The following is a 21,682-nucleotide window of genomic DNA, read 5'->3' as shown; positions in this document are numbered from 1 at the left end:
CATCGCCTCATCACATTATCAACCCACAACCACAATGCGTCACAGCCGCACCGCCTTCTTTTTATGACAATTACAAAATGTTTTCCATCATTTGAAGCTTATTTACCTGGTAAAATATCTCACCTTCCACAGAGTTGCGTCTTGGTAAAGTCTCCATTGAAACCATTCTAACCACTGCCGCATTCAAACACAAAAATGCGCTAACGTTCATTTCTTATAAATGTAAACAAGGTTATAGACTTAGCTTAGCTTGTGTTAGCTATAGCAGACATGAAGGTAACTAGCGTTGTAGGTGTATCTGAAAGCTAGCTTGCATTATTTAGCTGCTAACCTATATTAACGTGTTATAACCTCACAAGAAATTCAATTAAATCCTGTCTTAGTGGTGTGGTTTGGCAGTGATTTGGTGACATGGATGTGATGCATAGTGGTGAGGGTGAAGCGACCATAGAGGCGATGAGTCCAGTTACCGGGTGAGGGCAGGGCTACACCCCGGACAGACTGATAGTCCGTCAAAGCGTCAAGATATTGACAAATTTATTCACACTCCCACCTACGGGGCTCAGTATTTTTGAAAGTGGGAGGAAGCAAGAATACCTGTAGGGAAACACAGGAAGAACATGCAAAGTCTACACAAAAAGGACAATGTCGGAAACAAATCTGGAACCTTCTCAGTGTGAGGCAGTAGTGCTAAACACAAAGCCACATGCTGCCTAGGTTAAGATTCAGGTTTAGTAAAATGCGTGAAATGTTTGTAAATTTGAAATACCACTAGAATTTTGGTTTGGTCCAAATAACAATCTAGAGTATTTCTGAATCTCATACTGTAAGGAACAGTCAGACGTGGTGCACAGGTATTATTCGGGCATTGTCTACCCTACCTCAAACCCCTGACCCTATATCTAACTTGATCCCATGACAATACCTCCCTCTTATGTGACTAGTAGTGTTGACTGGAGCAGGATGGTGACTCAGTGGTTAACACTCTTGCCTTCTACCAAGAAGGTTAGGGGTCTCAAGCCCATCCTGCCTGGTTTCCTTTTATAGCCCCATCTTTAATATCTTGTTTTGTCTGATCAAAACTCCTAAATATTCAAATCACACTGAAGTAAAGCAGCAAATGTTGGCATTGATGTGTTTGTGATAACATACCGAGTTCCCTGTAATATCCTGAACCACCCTGGAATTCTTCTAATATTCTCCTCATGACTTTGATTTTATGGAAAGCGATAATCCAACTCAGAGATGTGGCTCTGCTTTCCTGTGTTCTAACGATGCGATTTATAACCTTTTAATTTTCAAAATAAACCTTGTATCACTTTTGCATATAGCGTCTTTCTGCACTACTAAAATGTGCGTTTGTTGGCTTTGTGTCCCTCCTCCTGTTTGGCCGGATCTCAGGTGTGTCTACCTGTGTGACAGGCTGCTCGTCATGTTGCGGTGTCTGCACTATTCAATCCCAGTGGGTGGGAACGAAACTAGGGCACAAAACAAAACACCTGGCAGCACAGATCCTGACACACAGTTTGCATTGTATAATGCTGAGACATACTTGGACAGTGGTTTACTGGCTCAGTGTTTTTGGAAAAGCAACAGTCCTTTAGACCAAAGGTTTGTTTGTGAATAGTTTTTCCCAAACAGTGCTATCACTTATGTTTGACACTGTTTATGGAATAATTTGTGGTTCCAGTGCTATAAGTTGTTTAGCTATTGGGTTGAAAAATGTCTCGTTCAGTATTTTGTGACATTCCCAACAACCAAAGTGTGAGTGAGGTCATCTTCATAAGGCTGTAATTTTTTAACCCCAGCAGTTTGACATTCTCAGCGCACTTGCGTAATGAATAATTAGCTTGCTTGGAATTTCCTGTTTTGATGACTAATCTGCCATTGATGCTCTCACTGATTTATGGCTGCGGTTTATTTTGCTGGCACTCTGGTCTTTGTCTCCGGGTTGTCCTTTCAGCTAGCTGTCAATGTGAGAACTAGACGGTATATAATTGTTTAGCACTTTGTACTTTTATTTTATTTGTATGGCCAAAGCGGATGGTCACCCCACTGAGCTTGGCCTGCTTGAGGTTTCTTCCTATAATTAAAAGTGACAGAGTTTTTCTTCACCTAAATCTTTCATCAGAGTAAATATGCTCAGTTTATTTGAATTCCTTTTATCGTTTCATAATCTTTAATTTCAGTACCTTCCACTTTAGAAATTTTCATTTACAATCCCAAAATATAGAATTGGCCAGTAAAGTCAGATTCATTCTGGGATTGACCCCGATCCTGGTGGTAGCATCAGTTGACTTTGCATTAAAAAAACAAAACAGCCCCATGATTAATATTAGTTTTTGTGGGAAAAAATACCATATGCCAATGACGAAGTTGGCCAAACGTGTCAGACAGTGTGTTCATTCATGAGTCATTGCTCTGGGACTACAAAGAAACGCCCACCTCTGAGTGCAAGTCAGCATTGCTTGACTGAAGCAAACTTTGTTCAGTCATTGCTGGTAACTGCTTATTAAGCAATCAGAAAATAATAGTTAAATTTTTTGATGACGAAAATTTCTGTGCATAAACTTGCTCACTCATGGAGCCCATTTTATCTGTCGACGATTGATTAGATTGATACCACATCCTTTCTGCTGAGTTTTTTTGGATTTGTGACCTGAGCTTTAAACTACAACCATTGCTCAGTAATCAGAAATGAATGGATTATGTCACACAGTTGGTCAATTTCTGTGCAGAAACAGTCTCACTGTAATCCATCCAGCAATATATGTGATAAAACAGGCAAAAAAAAAAGTTAAAGTTGCTTTCTCGGTCCATTTGGTGCATGAATGTTCATCATCACATGCAGAAGGGTTTGTTTTGTTGTTTTAATTAAACTTAGTCATTATTTATAGGTTTTAGACTGTGCAACATGGGACTCGGTGACATTTTTGAAAATGAAATTTCACTCCAAATTTTAATTTGTGTCACATGGTTTTTGAGAAGTATTAACTTGAGTAATCTATACAAAAGAAATACAGTACTTGCAGTAGTTTATGGTTGGTGTTATTTGGCCATAAATCCATGTTAATACCCAGTCGCAAACAACTTTGATACAACCGACATATGAAGTGATATAAGTGATTAAAGGAACATTAACTGTGTTAGAACATATGTTTAGGAGGAGTTTAACTCGCGATGGCTTTCAGCTCAGCTACAGCAAAGTTATTTTATTCATGTAAGTGTTCCGTTGACTACTCTGATCCCAGTGGTGGGCACAGCTAACCAAAAAGTTAGCTTTGATGACCATTAATCCAATAACTGAAAAGTTGTCTTTTATGACGCTAAACCGATAAACTGCTAAAAAAAAAAGTATCTTTATTACAGATAACTCATAACTTTTAGTATTGATTCAGATGCGGTCACATCAGATTACACTGTCGGCTTCTGATAAACCAGTTTCACTTTAAGCGCCGCAGGGGCTGCTGGGTAAATTCAAGGATCACAAACAAAAAGAATGTACGAAAAATGAATGAATAAAAAAATAAAACCCCAAACACTGTCATCTTTCAAAAGCAGTAAAACACAGTATTAGAAGTCACAGTTGATCTCTGTATTAGATACACTGTCATTTACGAACTAAAAGCTGCTGCTTTTTTCACACGCTTTGAACCCTGCAGCTTAAAACAACTGAAATACATCCATTAATGCATTGATTAGCAGAGTAAAAGACACACAGTAAATATAAATTCTTACCTGTTAGTTTCAGTGGGGTCCATTAAATTCTGAAGAAATAATTCACATAAAGCATCCTGATTATCCAAAACAGTGTCAAAGAAAAGTCCCTCTGTAACACAGCTGCGCCATGAGATCTCCTCTCTCCCACCAAGTCTTGGTGAATAGATTATGCCATCAGCCACAAAGAAATAAAGTAAAATAAAATGTTAAAATGAGTCTGTTTTTGTTTTGTTTCTGCATCGAACGGATGGTAACACTCACTAAGTCCAAAGTGAACCTGAACTACACTACCCACAATGCTCCCTGTGTCGACCGGCCAATTACGTTTTGGCGTTATCTGCAAGCGACAGCCACAAACACACAATAGGTGGACTAAAATGTTTGATTTTATGGGTTACAAATGTTTTTCACCATTAAACTTTGCTCACTTTACCAGCAAAAAAAATAAAAATAAAAAAAAATAAAAAGTTAGCGGAATGAAAGTGATTGAAACTAAATTTATTGGAAGATAATTGGTCTGCTGATGGTTTTAAAAGTTATCTGAAAAGCTAATCCACTAGCAAAAACATTAGCTTTGATAATAATCCGTTATTGGATTAGCTGAACTGTGCCCACCACTGTCGGATCTGCTGGATCTGCTGTGGCGACCCTGAACAAATGGGGGCAGCCAAAAGACAAACAGCAACAATGAACTAGTGCAGTAGTTGTTAAGTTAAGTATTGTTAAATCTTGACAGCTTCAACTCCGCGCCTACACCGTTAAGGCACAGATACATATCCATTTGTGGTTATATTAGCATTTAAACCGCTACTGGTTAAACTGCATTTAATGTCTTCTGCAGATACAGTAGTGTTCAGAATAATAGTAGTGCTATGTGACTAAAAATATTAATCCAGGTTTTGAGTATATTTCTTATTGTTACATGGGAAACAAGGTACCAGTAGATTCAGTAGATTCTCACAAATCCAACAAGACCAAGCATTCATGATATGCACACTCTTAAGGCTATGAAATTGGGCTATTAGTAAAAAAAGTAGAAAAGGGGGTGTTCACAATAATAGTAGCATCTGCTGTTGACGCTACAAACTCAAAACTATTATGTTCAAACTGCTTTTTTAGCAATCCTGTGAATCACTAAACTAGTATTTAGTTGTATAACTACAGTTTTTCATGATTTCTTCACATCTGCGAGGCATTAATTTTGTTGGTTTGGAACCAAGATTTTGCTCATTTACTTGTGTGCTTGGGGTCATTGTCTTGTTGAAACACCTATTTCAAGGGAATGTCCTCTTCAGCATAAGGCAACATGACCTCTTCAAGTATTCAAGTATTCTGACATATCCAAACTGATCCATGATACCTGGTATGCGATATATAGGCCCAACACCATAGTAGGAGAAACATGCCCATATCATGATGCTTGTACCACCGTGCTTCACTGTCTTTACTGTGAACTATGGCTTGAATTCAGAGTTTCGGGGTCGTCTCACAAACTGTCTGCGGCCCTTGGACACAAAAAGAACAATTTTACTCTCATCAGTCCACAAAATATTCCTCCATTTCTCTTTAGGCCAGTTGATGTGTTCTTTGGCAAATTCTAACCTCTTCTGCACGTCTTTTATTTAACAGAGGGACTTTGTGGGGGATTCTTGCAAATAAATTAGCTTCACACAGTCGTCTTCTAACTGTCACAGCACTTACAGGTAACTCCAGATGGTCTTTGATCATCCTAGAGCTGATCAATGGGTGAGCCTTTGCCATTCTGGTTATTCTCTATCCATTTTGATGGTTTTCCGTTTTCTTCCACGCGTCAGTTTTTTTTTTTTTTTTTTGTCCATTTTAAAGCATTGGAGATCATTGTAGATGAACAGCCTATCATTTTTTGCACCGGCGTATAAGTTTTCCCCTCTCCAAACAACTTTTTAATCAAACTACGCTGTTCTTCTGAACAATGTCTTGAACGTCCCATTTTCCTCAGGCTTTCAAAGAGAAAAGCATGTTCAACAGGTGCTGGCTTCATCCTTAAATAGGGGACACCTGATTCACACCTGTTTTTTCCACAAAATTGACGAACTCACTGACTGAATGCCACACTACTATTATGGTGAACACCCCCTTTTCTACTTTTTTTTTTTTACTAATAGCCCAATTTCATAGCCTTAAGAGTGTGCATATCATGAATGCTTGGTCTTGTTGGATTTGTGAGAATCTACTGAATCTACTGGTACCTTGTTTCCCATGTAACAATAAGAAATATACTCAAAACCTGGATTAATCTTTTTAGTCACATAGCACTACTATTATTCTGAACACTACTGTATAAAATGGTTCCAGAACCAGATGTAGTTTGTCATCGTTTTTAAAACCCAAATGAATACTAAAAATACACATCATTTTAAGAGTTTAATTTATTATCTAGGTAACTTGTCAGCTTGCTAGATTGTCCCGGTTGCTTCACTTACTTTGGCCAAACTAGTATGTTTGTTTGCAAGAAATTCTTATTTATTTAAAAAAAAAATTTAAATCATATGTTATTAGGTAAAATCTGGTTGATATCAGACAGATTCATCGAGCAAGTTTTTTTTTAAACTTCCAACTCTTTTGCCCATCAAATGAGAATATCTCCATTAGTTTTTGAACAGTCCTGATCACAGACAGGTTTAATTTGAAGCTGTCATTGGAGGCAGTTGTCATTTGTGGCGCTGTCGTATTGTAGAGTATGGGCAGCTTGAGGCAACTGTTGCCATGACAATGTGGCAGACGTTGCAGGGAAGCCACCTGCAGTCGTGTCAACACTGATGACCCTGATCAAACACGAGGGTGTGTCCCGCTTTTCTTCTGCTCTTTGTCATTTACATGGCTGCAACTTTTCAGGGCTGCAGTCAAATCACAGGCTGTGCCACAATGAAACCTGAAAGAAACTCTGTGTGTGCGCGTGTTTATGAGAGACACCAAAAATCCCAAAATTTTGATTATTTGTGTATGTGTAGTTACTTTTACGGATGTAAAACTTGGGTCAAGATCTTTGCAGCCATTGTTGGCTTTTCTCCTTATTTGATGTGTTGCTACCCTCTCCCTGACAGGATGTGCATCAAAATATAATTATTCAGAATGGGCACAGTGCCAATAACCAGCCAACATCCAGGCAAAATGAGCGAAACTGATAAGTTCATTTTAAACTAAATGCAACTTCAAATCCTCAAGTGCTGTCATCAATATAACTGTGAAAAATCTAAGAAATACATCTGTGTGATCAGGCAGCATGAGAGTTCCGTGTGCACGTTCATGGTGGTAGCTATAATGGCATTAAAATAGCGTGCTGCTGCTGCGGTACAGAGAACAGACTCTACACAAATCAAGATCAAAAATATTACAGACTCTCTCAAAGTAACATAAAAATAGCAAAGCCTTCCAGCTTCACTGAGGAGAACAACATACAAAAGGAAAAAAACTTAACAGAGCACTCACCCACTCATAGAATGATTTCCAAGATTAAATATGTAAAGACCACACCATGAAAGAAGTTGTCACGCATGGATCATGTGCAATTGTTGGCCGGAGAATAAGATCCAGGTCTGCTCCATCAAAGAGGTCCCAACTGGCATCATCACGCACCGATGGTGCGTGATCGCAAGCTGGAGAACCATGTCCAGGTCCATGCTGCCTCCTGTGGACAGATATCCTCCACGGTTCTGCTGTGATTAACCCCCCGCCCTTTGTGCGCGCCAGCACGACACATTTGCCCATTGTGGTCCTGACATTATAAATGTTGGTATGGACAATGACTGCGCCCTACTGACCATATGAGAACCATGCTGTTTATCAACCCTTAGGTCTGCTATTCATAATTGAAGATTTTATAGCTGGGTTAATTTCCTGACTAACTGTACAGTTTTTTTGTTGGTTTTTTTGGGGGGGGGCTTTTGACTAGAGCAGAAATTTGGTGTTCAGTGTGTTGCTCAAGAACGATTCAACACACAGACCTAGCTGCGATCAAACCAGCAACCTTTGTTTTAACATGCAGTGATATTAATCATAACCCAGAATCCCAGGATTGCTGTTTGAGTGCTGTTCTTGTTCAGACTGGAACTGAGGAAATGGGCGAATGGAGAGTCCCGAGGTTGGGTTCAGATAGTGTTTGCAGCGGTGGGCAACTGAACATGTCACGTCATGTTTTTGTGTTTTTAAAAGAAATGGGAATTATTGAAAAGAGGGAAGTTTTTTTGGTTTTTATTGTTTTTCCACATGATGCATCTCAGTAAAGGTCATTACTGAGAATGTTTTTACTTCCTCTTCCAGCAGCTGTGACTTTTGACCTCCAGTACACTCACGTACATGCAGAGCCTTTTTTTTTTTTCCTCCTCAGTTATTTGGACACCAGTGCCACTGTTCCACAGTTTCCACAGCTGTGTCCAAGTTTTCCTCAGCAGTTGAATGTTTGCATGTTTGACAGACCAGATTGAGTTCAAAGACCCCTAAATGCCCCCCCCAAACACACACACACTTTTACCTTTAAGTCGAGCTTTGAGTGGAATCTACCCCTTAAAATAATTTGGCTCGTTTTGATTCAGGCTGACAGCAGGTTTGTTAGCAGTTGGGCTTTGCTACAAAAAAACTGCAAAAAAATTATATAAAACAGTAAAAGGTGAGCTGATGTTAACTTTTCTAATGTAAATCACATGATATGTCTTGTATTCTTCCTGTTTCGGCTGCTCCCGTTAGGGGGCGCCACAGCAGATCAATCGTTTCCTTCACACCCTGTCCTCTGTCTCTTTCTCTCACACCAACCACCTGCATGTCCCCCCTCAGCACATCCATAAACCTCCTCTTTGTCCTCAGTCTTCTTCTCCTGCCTGGTGGCTCCATCCTCAGCATCATTCTCCCTATATAGCCTGGATCCCTCCTCTGCACATGTCCAAACCAGCTCATTCTCACCTATCTGACTGTCTCCAAACTGTCCCACCTGAACTGTCCAACACACTCTTAACATACTCTTCCTTTAAAATGTCCCAACACCTTTTCTTTTTGTATCCACACCACGATACAACAACTTGAACCAACCGCCTCTGCTCCTGCTCTTACTTCCCTTCCACTTGGTCGCTTGTACACACAATATGTCTACTTTTGTCCTCTCCATCATATTAGCCAGCTCTCTCCCTTTACCAGTTATACTGTCAACAGTCAAAGTCCTGACTCTCATTTTCACCCTTCTAGTTTTTTCTCTATTTCCACTGTCTGAGTTTGTTTTTGTCCTCCTCTTCTTTTTCACATAGCATCACAGTCATCTTCTCAATTTTGTTTTTACGTTCCTGCTGTGTTTATAGCTTGTCCCGTAATTTGGTGATTTTAGCGGGCATTATGTGTCTCCCCGTAGTCGCTATCTTGAAAGGTAGCATTGCAGCCAGCAGGTGGCAGCCTTGTCTATGCGACATTACATAGGCTAAAGAAAGTTTTTTGTTTTTTTTCCGATTGATCTGATGGAGACAAACAAGATGACACATTTATCACCATGCACACATATTGTACATGCTCCTGTGTGTGTGTTCTCCTTTTTACCATAATATCCCCACTACAGCTACAGCTGTGATCAAAAAGTCATATTAATTCAAAAATATTTGTGAGCGATAGGTAAAAGGTTTTTTTTTAATTATTTTTTAATAGTTATGGCTCATCTATGTAAGGTAAAAGGTTTTTTTTTTTTTTTTTTTAATAGTTATGGCTCATCTATGTATATTTGTGCTGTTAAACGTCAAAATTTACATGACTTTGCCTTTTATTGTGTGCGTGTGTGTTATTGAAACTTGTTGAATCATTTCCTGCTCTATTTTTACTCAGAAAATTGGCTGAGGCTCATTTAGAGTTGATTTAAAAAAAAAAATCTGAATGAGAGAAATGCTGCTGTCACCTTTTGCACTTTTAAGCAAGATAAAATGTTGTTTAAGTGGTTTGTAGTTGATATTGTTATGATTCTTTTCTTCATTATATTGTGAATGGAGTGTTTTTCTCGTGCTTCTATGTCAAGTGTATCTTTTGTACTTGAAGTTGCTGTGAGCTCGACCTTTTCTTTTTTTTTTTTTTTTTTTTTTGACCGTGGCGGAGCTGTAAAGTGTCATTACACTGTAACCACTGTGTTTGCTGACAGGGTGTGGTGGCTCTGCGGGCTCTGAACGGCTTTTTTTAGTTCACAGAGGAAATTCAGCCAACATCACAGGAATATCATACGCTGCGGCGGCCGTGCTTATTCCAATAAATCATGTAATGAAATACAAACGTGATGTGTGTCACACACTGTCTGCACTTTACGTAACAGTTGTGTGTGCGTGATGCATGAATGATACCAACCCACAGTTGATGGATCTTGTTTAACTCATAATTTGAACTTTTTAAGTTCTGAAATTTGAGGATGTAGTGCTTGTTTTGTTCATTTTTCTACTGCAGAAGTCACTTTAAAGTCGATATTAACAGCTTTGAAGTGCCAAATGTGACGTCACAGTAACGACGTTACTACGAGTTTATAGTCTCTCATGCAGTGACGAGTCGTCCCATAAAGTTGCTGGGTTTCAGTTTTACAGCTTCAGCCGTGTGGTAAAGTTTAGGAAGCGAGTGCACGCTAGTGGAAAATGCTCGCAGATAACCGTGTGTGTGTGTGTGTGTGTGTGTGTTGCAGCTGTGTGCTCAGTTCCTGTTATCTTTAACTGTCATGCTTGTTTCCTTCTGTTTTATGGCATTTTAGAATCTCTGTGGCTTCATCTGACACTGACGCAACCCTGTCAGTGAGAAAATACACATCCTGTTGGTTGGACACATCATGGACAAAATAAAAACACTTTTTACTTCAGTTTTTGATTTTGTGGACTGGTCAAAAAGTAATGCATAGTTCATTTTACAGTGGAGCTAGATTGTTTATTTCAGTCACAACACAGCAGATTTAGAAATTGTTCTTCCTCATTTTCACGTATGAGCAATTGATAGCATGGCGTTAGCGGTGGTGGGTCCTTTTAATCAGTGTCCCTAATGGAGTTGGGTGACGTCTACATAATTGGCGTATTATGTCAACAGCCAAACATCGCCATGAGCAATGAACTCTGGGGGGAGGTGAACCTTGTGTGTACTTTCTTATCTACTGTTATTACAAAGTTTATCGTAATGGCCGCGCGACCGCCCACCTCGGTTGATGTTTCCAAGCAGCTCTCCGTTGCAGTTGGCGTCCTCCCGTTTGCTCTACCGCTTCACCTCCTTGCTCATTCAGTGGCAAACGACCACATTTGAACTGTAGTATTGATCATCTAAGCGGTAACAACGGTTGCCATAACAGCCGCTGAGCGCATTCAAATGAGCTGTTCGAGTTTTACTTTCTGTTGCTTAACAGGTTTCATATCGGTGCAGTACGTATGGATGCATGATGTTGACAAAAGCTACTTTTTATTTTATTATTTTCATGTTGTTTGAATATTAATAAGTTGTTTTCTCTCCTCTCAGAGTTCTCAGATTGATCCTGAGGAGCTGTTCACCAAGTTGGATCGGATTGGAAAAGGTTCCTTTGGAGAGGTATTGAATTATTTTATTTTATTGCTGTACATTGGTTGCAGTTGTTAGTTATTCTTTTAGTGTCTTGCTTTTTCTTTCATTGATTGTCATCTGCTCATCTCCTATTTTTATCTCCTTTTATGTTGTCTTTTCACAACTGCTATTTCTGTTCCTCATCTATCTCCCCTTTTGACTCATCTTTTTGTTTCTCCTCCAGGTGTTCAAAGGCATTGATAACCGCACTCAGAGTGTCGTTGCCATTAAGACCATCGACCTGGAGGAGGCAGAGGATGAGATTGAGGACATCCAGCAGGAGATCACGGTGCTCAGTCAGTGTGACAGTCCCTACATCACCAAATACTACGGCTCCTACCTGAAGGTAACGCAGTGCTTCTCCCGCTGTCCTATCCTTATAATTCATGTCACATTTTGACAGATCTCTTAATGACACGAAAGACAAAGTAAATGCTGCACTTCCAGAACTAAAAGTTAAAAAAAATGATAATGATATCTGTCACGCTTCTTTTTGTTCTTTATTTTTGGGTAAACATGATGGAGCCTGAAATTATCGGTAGTCCACCATGAGCTCACCTGTCTGTTCTTAATCTGTAATTATAACAAATACTGCACACTGTCTTTTGCTACACAGAAGTACAATAAAACTCACTTAAACTGTCATTGTATAAACCGGATAGCCCAAATTATCCAAAATTGCACTTTGATAAATGCAACCTGTGTACTACTTTAAATTGAATTAGTCTTACAGAAGATGATTATGTATGAATTCGGTCTACAGCCTTATCCCCGAAACCTTCCCTGAAGTTCAGCCCCAACTCTTGTTCCAAATTACCGATAATTTTATTAACCGGATGACTGTCCATTGAAAGAATAAGATTACATATCCGCGATGTAAGAGCTTTCTTATGGGGTATAAGTTCAAAGAGGTCCTTCCAAGGATGTTTAGGGGGCTGAGTGGGGAACTCTGGAAAAATAGCACAATGTCTAATTTGAAAAAAAAAAAAAAGAAATAAATGAGATGAAGGCAAGCCATATAAGGAATACATAAATAAAATTAAACAAGGTATTATCCTTAAAAAGTTCAGAGAAACATTTAATTCCCTTCTTAACCCATGGATGAAATGCAGTGTCTAAGAAGGAGGGAGGAAGGAGGTGATTCACACATAATGGACCAAGAGCAGAAACAGAAACACATTTGAAGTGAAGTTGAAATTGATACCATATTTTAAGACAGCGAAGCACAACAGGATCATCTGTGTATGGAGACAGCAACACAGGGAGGGATGAAAATAATAAGGCAGGGAGAGAGGTAGACAAACAACTGACCTGCTAACTGACACAGAATTGTATCAAGATCTTTTAGCCAGTAAATGTATTTTTGAATGTTAGCTGCCCAGTAATAAAACATTAAGTTAAGTAAAGGCGGACCTCCACTGAGCCGACATTTTTGTAATAGTGATTTACATAATCTTGGAGTTTTACCTTCCCATATAAATGAGGAAACCATTTGAGCGAGATTTTTTTTTTTTTTTAAAGGTTTTGGTAAGAACAGAGGACTACACTGAAAAAGGTATAAAAACTTGGGTAAAACATTCATTTTCACTATATTAATCCAAGCTAAAAACAATGGTAAATGGTCATCTTTGAAAAGGTGACCTTATATTGGACAATAAAGAAGTAAAATTTGCAGCCCACAGAGCCTGAGATGAACCAGTTACATTCACTCCCAAGTACTTAAAATCAGAATGAGTCAGATGGAGGGGAAGATCAGTTTGTCTGAGATGTTGTGCAGCTACATTTAGCATACAGAGCAACTCTATGTTCTGTACTCCCACGAGTCACACCCTGGAACAAAGAAGAGGTTCTGAGGCTTATTGGTAGTGGCTGTATTGCTAAAGTAAAGGGGAGAACCATGATGTATATCACTTGACAGAGTAAAATAGTTGGAGTTTGCATTATTAGTACAGACTGAAGCTAGGGGTGGGGGGGAAGTATACAAGAGATCTATGGGAAAAACCAAATTTCTTCAGGACTGCGAAAAGATATTCCCATTCCACTTTAGCAAATGCTTTTTTTCCAGCATTCAATGAAATTACTACTTCAGCGAGATTACTATGGTGTAATGTGGAATACAGTATATTGAAAATGGTATGTATGTTAAAAAAGGAATGCCTTCCTTTGATTAAAAAAAACAGTCTGTTCATTTGATATAATAGAAGGGAGGATTACATACATATATACACACACACATAAAATAATAAAATGTACAAAAAGCTACACTAACACGTCTCACAAACCTGCAGTAAACAATTTTAAACACTGATCACTATTGATAATGATCAGGATTATACATTTAACAACACATAATTTGTAATGTGAGGGTGTTTATTGTTGGTGCGTTCCAGTTCTTAATCGTTTAGTTTAGAACGAATACTGCTGAGTTTTAATATGACTTAAGTATCAAGAAGCTAACTCTGTTTTCAAAGACAGTTTTTTCCTCTTTCTGTCTCTCAGGGTAGTAAATTATGGATTATCATGGAGTACCTTGGTGGGGGTTCAGCGCTCGACTTGGTGAGTGATTTAAATATATATTGTTTAGTAAAATAATCTTATTGAATAGTTTCTGTTAATCTGCTTCATAAAAGTTTATTCATTTTCTACCGCTTAGTCCATTTAAGGGTCACGGAGGGCTGGAGCCTATCCCAGCAGCCATAGAGCGCGAGGCGGGGTACACCCAGGACAGGACGCCAGTCTGTCCATAAAAGTTCATGATTTGCTAAAATTTTAGATGATTTTGTTAAATATGTTTTCTTGTCTCATAATTTTATCTTTTGACTGTATCTCATAATTACAACTTAAAGTCTCAAACATGTCACTTTGGTGTCTCAATGTATTGACTGGGCAGTTCAACGTTTTTATGGAATGATTGCTTATAGTACAAGTTTTCACTTGGAAAGTTGAAATTTATGATATTTGTCTTAAAACTGGAAGAGAGAAATTTTGACTTCTCATGATTCTAATTTATAACTTCTAAATTTTGAGCTTGTATTTCATAATTATGACTTAAAATTTGTCTTGAAATGTTGACTTGGAAGTTCAAATGTTTGACATAATTAAGGCTTGTAGTCAAACCTTTGTCTTGTAAAGTTGAAATTTAGACTTTTTTTGTAATATCTTAAATCCAGTGATTTGGAAGATAGAAATTTTGACTTGTGTTGGAATTCCAAATTAAAACTTCAAAATTTTGACTTTGTATCTCATAATTATGACTTAAAATGTTAAACATTTTTCATATGTAAGTTCAAAGGTTTGATTTGAAAAGTTGAATTTTGTTAAAAAATTATTTTTTGTCTTAAAACCTTGGATTTGGAACTCAGTAAATTTTACTAGTCGTAATTCCAAATTATAATTTCTAAATTTTGACTTTGAATTTGTATTTTTTATTCCTGTATGTAAAATTTGCCTCCAAAATATTCAAACTCAGAAAAGGTACCTCCACAGTTGCATTTCGATCACTTCTGATTAGACTTGTGCACGGACCTCTTGCCACTCTGCGTGTTTGTGTGTAGCTGCGAGCAGGACCGTTTGACGAGTCTCAGATTGCCACCATGCTGAAGGAGATCCTTAAAGGTCTGGACTACCTGCACTCTGAGAAGAAGATCCACAGAGACATCAAAGGTACAAAGGAGTCTAATTTGGACAAAAAACCTTTCAGGTCTAAAATAATCCAGAATCAATGACATAATAATCACAAGATACTTCTTTGGAGGAAAAAAAAAATATTCTTATTGTGTGTAGCGGCGAATGTTCTTCTGTCGGAGCACGGTCAAGTGAAGCTGGCAGACTTCGGGGTTGCCGGTCAACTGACGGACACGCAGATCAAGAGGGAAACGTTTGTGGGAACGCCGTTCTGGATGGCTCCAGAGGTCATCCAGCAGTCTGCTTACGACTCCAAGGTCAGTCTGAGCACAATGGAAAATTAAACACACCATGAACTAGTTCATGTTTGTTTGGGGTTCTCTCCCCCCCCCCCCATTAAACGCCAGGCTGCAATGTTGATAGCACCACATGGTGGTGTACGGATGTAAATGCAAGTGATTAGTGATGGGTGTTTATGCACAGCAGAGATGGAACAGTGTCACTGTCGGATGAATCAGGAGCTGCATGGACAGGACACCGAAATGGTGCTTTGGGGTTTTAAATCCTGGATCAGGATTTAAACATGTCCCAAGTTATTGATGGACTAAAGAGAAATATTCTCAGCTTTGTGAAAGTTTCCCAAACAATCTTCATGTGTGTCTCGAACACAAAAGGTCAAACATTAATAACTTCAGCTGACGTCATTAATGTGATGTTTAGTACCGGAGTAAACATATTATACTTTTTGGGTTTTTTTCCCGTGTGTGTGTGTGTGTGTGTGTATAGTGTTGTCAATTTGGTGACTTTCTCTCTAAATCTGGGGACTTTCCTAACCCTCTTGGTGACCTATTTTCTCAGAAGGGACTAGCGACAAATCTAGCTACTTTTCCTGGTGTTTGGTGGCTCTGAAGTGAAAGCAGGTCTTGATCTACGTTCTCTTTTCTCACCAAGTGGCAGTGGGTGCTGCCGTGAGGTCCCCACTGCCCTAAAGTCACGAGCGGTCAGTGCACACAGTGTGGGAGCAGAGTGGACCGAGCTACACTCCTCTGCATTCCAAGGGTATATGAATCACGCATGCGCGATGCTGCTGTGGCTGATCCCGCCCTATTTTAGAGCGGGATCTGAAACAAAATTTTGTTTCTCACCTAAATCACTGCTGCTGCAATGATCTGATACCTGTGTGCTGTACATGCACACCCACCCAGCCATATAAAAGTCAGCAATGTTTAACATTATGCAAAGTGGGAACAGACGAACGAACGTGTGATGGAAGAGCATCGTGTGATAAATTGAGAGTAGGCCTATATTAGTCTCCAGACTTTGAGAACCCCTCACCTTGAGAAGTTATTTTATTTTGAGAAGTGATGGCAAATTTTAATGGCAGAATAAATAAACAAACCAAGAATGAAGTTTATTTGTAGTTCTAAATACTATTAAGGTGTTTTTACTCACTTTTTTGTCTCTCCCACAATGTTATTCATTTTTTTCCTACAGCATCTGTTATGACATATGCAAATTTTATTCAAATTAGGCGATAGTGTAATTTACCTACTTTTAGGACAGCCAATAGCTACTTTTCTTACTGAGGAGTTGGCAACACTGTGTGTGTGTGTTTTGGCAGTAAGGCAAATCCATGTGGGTGTGTTTCCACTCGATGTGGTTTGATCCTGAACAGTTCATGTGCTCTTGTTGGGTGTGTGTGTGTGTGTGTGTGTGTGTGTGTTTGTCTTTTACACAGTGTACGTGTGTAATGATGTTTCCATCGGTGTGATTTAAGATAAAAATTTGTCATTTAACAAAAGTTCTTGTTCTATGTTTTTTTCTTGTTTTGTTTCTTTATGTTTTGTTCACATATTTATTCAAGAACAAATAAATTTATATAAAACCTCTGGAGAAGGTTTGGTGTATCCAGGAGTAAATTCCCCCCCACCAAAAAAAATACGAAAATAGAAATTTTACACTTTTTTTCTCTGACTTTCCCAAACATGTATTGGTCATTCTTAACATTTTGGATATCTTGGAAAATCTATACCTGCTGCAGTTTAGAAAATACCGCTGCATTTGAAGTAACTTATTTTCGGCCTGTTGGTCCCGGATAGATTTAAGCAGAGTAACGACTCTGTGCACCCTGGCTGATTTTTCCCAAGCAGCTCTCAAATGGTCATGTTCAGCTACATTTATTTATACACACACAACCAACTCATAAGTCGCCCAGAGGTGCTACACATGACTACGGTGTACTTGCACTTTACCCAACCACTGAGAAAACCCACCGGCAACAGTGGAGTTCCGTTAAAATGAACAGTAGGCGAGAACGCCATCTGGTCTTTGTGTAAGCGTAATGGAGCTGTTAAAGTTAACTGTCAAACAGTGACCGAGCATGCTGTTGTAACGTGACCCTGAGCAGCTCCGCCACGTCTGCTCCCTGCTGGATGGACTGACACATGGTCGTCGGCGCAAACTGAGAAGCTGTGACATTCAACCTGTGCGCGGAGTGTATACCTTACGTCACTGACATATGGTTAGTGGGTGTCCTGGCTATCACAAAAACACGACTCATCCCTCCTTGCTAACTGTGTGTTTACCGCGCGGTCTTGAGCAAACAGGAAACGTGCAGCAGCGCTTCACCAGCACATTTTCTGAGTAAAGTATTGGGATCATCAGGTGTTTTAAATTTGTAAATGCTGTTCAATATGAAAACAGCTGTTATGTTGTCTAACGGTGTCACATAGTCTGTAAAGTTCTGAAACGTGTTCCCAAAACAGATTGATTACAACTTTGTAATTGGTAGCTGTTTGTTGACTTCATGTGTTCTATAAGTGATTGAGCTAGCTAACATTAGCCTGTCCCACTCACTACACTAGCTTTCCAAGTGAGCAAGACTGGCTGGTTTGGGTGTCGCTGCCGCAAAAAATTGCCCAACCATGTTTTTTTGTTTTGGTTCTCTCCATAGAATCCTTGGGTTGCACCGGGATGCTGACATGGCTCAAAAACATTCTACGGATGGAAAAAAAAAAAAAAAAAAACTTTACTGGGTCCAGACCTTCTTGCTACAAATGTTGATGGCTAACATTGGCATGGGGTCTTTTGCAAGTATAAGTGAATCTTCTTGATGATTTCTCTCTCCAGGCTGACATTTGGTCATTGGGCATCACAGCCATCGAGCTTGCGAAGGGCGAACCTCCAAATTCAGACATGCACCCCATGAGAGTACTGTTTCACATCCCCAAATCTGAACCACCGACCCTGAAAGGAGACTTCTCCAAGAGTTTCAAAGAGTTCACAGAAGCCTGCCTCAACAAGGATCCCACCCATGTAAGAATATTTACACACAATAAGCTACAAACCAACAAATTTTTTCCCGGTTCTCGGTAAAATACTACAGCTGATGACCCCATGACCTAAACTGTAAGTTCATGGATTCCTTAAAGGTTCCTTGGAATCAAGTGGAGGTTGTATCACAGTTGTGTGCCTACCTTAACCTGAGTAATACAGGCTACAGTGGTTAAGTAAATTTTAGTCACAATTTTGGGTGGACTAAGAATTTGCAGAGAGTAAAGCAGCGACGCCATTTTGAAGGTGAAAGGAGCTGCAATTAATTATGTGATGTTTATTTTACAATCCAAATTACCGAAAATTTCATGAAATAAGATTAACGCCTTTGTAAAGTGTGTTGATTTTGAGAAAGCTCGAGAGAAGAGTTGTGTATTTGTGCTGTACCAGCAGGTTGAGAGTGGCCGAAGTATGTGAGAGTGGTGCAGGAAATGCGAGGACAGATTGATGGGTTCAGGGTCTGGGTGGCATTGATCCCTTTCTCATTTGCAATGGTGAGAGATGTGGACAACTCTAGAATGTGAGAGTAGTGGTCAGGTTTAAGTGAGTCTCGAGAGGCGGCGGTACACCCTGGAGAGCAGGGGAATGAAACAGCAGTAACAGTATAAAATACAAGTACACGAATGAGAGGTGAGGTTGCAATGAGCAGAGGTGATGAATGTAGATGAGTTGAAAGGAGAAAATTTTCAACATTGCCGTGAGACACGACAGGAGGTGGAGCTGAAGATACTGCAGCTTTTCTTTAGATTGAAAGATAGACAGGATTAGGAAAGAGCACATAGAATCTTGCATGAAGTGCCTAGACCACAGTAAAAATGCGTTTCTCCTGCTTGCTCCTCCTGCAGCGTCCCACAGCCAAGGAGCTGCTCAAACACAAGTTTATCGTCAAATACTGTAAGAAGACGTCCTACCTCTGCGAGCTGATCGAGAGGTACAGGCGGTGGAAGGCGGAGGGGCACAGCGACAGCAGCTCCGACGACTCTGACAGGTAACATGCATCTTAAGTCAAACTTCAATTTATCAGCAGAGTTTGGGTGTTATAAGCTTTTTTTTTTCTTTGCAAAATTTTAGCTTGTTTGGCTGCAAGTTGTGTATGTTGTTTGTGCAGTGAGTCCAGCAACAAGGAGAACAGCGAGTGTCCAGAGTGGAGCTTCACCACCGTCCGTAAGAAGAAGACAGATGGCAGGAAGGTTCTGAATGGAACGGTGAGTACCATCTGGGGGGTTCTGCAGATGGTACTGGATTACTTCAGTTACAGATTTCTTAACTGTTATTTCATGATTAATCTTTTAGGCGATTAAATCTGCAGAATGCTTCAAAGTAATGAGCATTTTTTTGACAACTACTGATTTAAAGCGAGTATAAAACTCATTTACAGCATCTTATAGGTGCAGGTCCCCTCTTTTTTTTTTGTAAGTTTTATTTATTTATTTTTTGCTTTAGCACCACTATTCAGTTGTCTGTATCAAAATGGACTCACAATCTTATATCACCAATATGATCAAAATTCAGCTTGTATGAAAACATATTAGAATTTTGACCCCATGTGGGTAGAAATGCAGCGAGAAGACATGACGACGCAATTTATGTGGTCGCATCATAGATGATGATGGGGAGTTCCAGCCCTCAGATAGCATGTTGGAAAAATGTGCAGTTTGAAGGTGGAATGGCACAGCTATGCTACATGTGCTAGTGTTGGCGTCATAGAGCCAAAATAAGGCAGCAGGCTTCAAATGAATGTGCCAAAACTGTAGACAGACAGCTAGTAAACATGGGTGAACTGTGATCCTGTGCCATTAAAAGCAGCATGCATGCCAATGAATCCCCTGAAAAAAATGAAAATTAAAACTAGCTGTAATTCTGTGATATGCTCCAGGAAAAAAAAAAAAAGAAAAACAAAACTTTTTAATGACTAGATTTGAAGAAGACAAGAAATTTTGTTGAAAATCCACTGGACTTTTCTTCTGTTTCAGTTAACTTAGAAATTTAACAAATCTGCAGAGATTTTACATTTAAGTGGCTGATTATTATTACTGTCTATGTTGACTGTTGAGAACTTTTTTCCTCCCTGCTCAAAATTTACATTTTCTCTTTTTGTGATCTAAAAACCAATTTTCTCCTCTTTGCTTCTTCTTGTCATCCCCCCCCCCAATCTATCCATCCAGGGTCAGGATCAGCTGAGTAAATCTGCCAGTCTGACTACAGTCATCTCTCCTGTCTTCACTGAGGTTACTACACAAACAAATACGTTCAAACTACACGGGGAACCTTAGTGAGCACACACGTCCACCAGCATCATTCTTACAAAGATTAAAAAGAAAAACAAAAGTCAAAGTTATTCTCAGCGTAATCAACTGTCCTCCAATACTGCCATCTGGTGGCCTTTCAGCCTCCAGATGCAATCAGTTCCACAGAATAGAATGACTGGGAAAAATGCTTTATATAAAGAGTTCAAACTAAAAATTTTAAACCTTGTAATTTAATCATTTGTTCCCAAAATCTTGCCACAAAATTTTGTTAACATCCATGCTTTTTGCTTTCGAGATAGACGGCTACATGAACTCTTGAACTCTTTTTTTTTTTTTTTTATTGTGTATATGCCCCCCAGTTTTTTTTTCTTGAGGTAACAAGATCATTACTGCCATAATAGCATTTATTACATCTTAGATAAGTAAACCATTCTGTTTTATAAAGTTTTGGCCCGACCTGGAATAATTTTCTTCAAATTTGACTGATGTGACTTTTTTTTTTTTAACCTAACAGATTTTTATAATATCCAAATTTGAATTATGCTTTATTTTGTCAAAAGCCATTTGTGGCAGCAGAAACATGAGTAACAACAACAGGCTTGATGGTTCCCGTCACAGTACGTTAAGTTCTCCGTGCAGACTTTCTCCTCCTCTTCTTCCGCAGCTGAAGCAACAGCACAAGGAGCAGTCTGAGCAGCGATTGGCTATTGAAGAGCTGGAACGCAACATCCGATTGGCTGAGGAGGTCTGCCCGGGGATCACAGACAGAATGGTGTCACACATCATTGCCAGGTACCAAAAGTATGTTCTGTTCCTCCATGGCAACACTTTTTGTTTCCTATCCCTTTTGTTGACTTAGTTTACAGACATCCACTTGTTGCACTCTTTTTTTTGTTCTCTTTAACCTTTTTTTATATATTAAGGTTCTTTTTAAGTTTTCCATTTTCAGCACTTTAAGGAATGCCCCCCCCTTCACCAAACCTCATCCTTCATCTCTCACCCTCAGATTTACGTCTAATTGAGGGTCGGATGGATGGAAAAGTGGGAGTATGTGAAGAGACTTGGTCTCGTACGGTAACGCTGCTGGATGTTCGGAAACTGAGGAGATTTGCTGTGCGACGTCTCCTTGCTGTACAAAAACATGTCTCTCTCACACACACACACACACACACACACACACACACACACACACACAC

At 39.3% G+C, this 21,682-nt stretch overlaps 2 protein-coding genes across 3 annotated transcripts in view; one reads left to right on the top strand and one right to left on the bottom strand.

Moving 5' to 3' along the window:
• Positions 1–2,531, bottom strand: part of zgc:77880 (zf-DHHC domain-containing protein) — a 17,839-nt gene extending 15,308 nt beyond the window's left edge. Inside the window, exon 1 of the mRNA XM_034164058.1 lies at positions 2,359–2,531. The gene's annotated coding sequence lies outside the window, so the exon portion shown is untranslated. The remainder of the gene's footprint in view (positions 1–2,358) is intronic.
• stk26 (serine/threonine protein kinase 26) overlaps positions 1–21,682 on the top strand; it is a 23,588-nt gene extending 1,906 nt beyond the window's left edge. Inside the window, exons 2-12 of one of the 2 annotated variants that reach the window (XM_034164056.1) lie at positions 11,200–11,268; positions 11,465–11,626; positions 13,780–13,836; positions 14,835–14,943; positions 15,064–15,221; positions 18,034–18,219; positions 19,083–19,225; positions 19,346–19,442; positions 20,403–20,465; positions 21,151–21,278; positions 21,493–21,682. In XM_034164056.1, coding sequence (XP_034019947.1) covers positions 11,200–11,268; positions 11,465–11,626; positions 13,780–13,836; positions 14,835–14,943; positions 15,064–15,221; positions 18,034–18,219; positions 19,083–19,225; positions 19,346–19,442; positions 20,403–20,465; positions 21,151–21,278; positions 21,493–21,508 — 1,188 coding nt within the window. In that variant the 3' untranslated portion in view covers positions 21,509–21,682. Of the gene's footprint in view, positions 1–11,199; positions 11,269–11,464; positions 11,627–13,779; positions 13,837–14,834; positions 14,944–15,063; positions 15,222–18,033; positions 18,220–19,082; positions 19,226–19,345; positions 19,443–20,402; positions 20,466–21,150; positions 21,288–21,492 lie in introns of both variants that reach the window. The other variant, XM_034164055.1, reaches the window with a different exon arrangement.

Source organism: Thalassophryne amazonica, chromosome 23, assembly GCF_902500255.1.
Source record: "Thalassophryne amazonica chromosome 23, fThaAma1.1, whole genome shotgun sequence".
Classification (NCBI taxonomy): domain Eukaryota; kingdom Metazoa; phylum Chordata; class Actinopteri; order Batrachoidiformes; family Batrachoididae; genus Thalassophryne; species Thalassophryne amazonica.
Note: the sequence above shows the minus strand (reverse complement) of the source record. Positions and strands in the feature narration are given on the sequence as shown.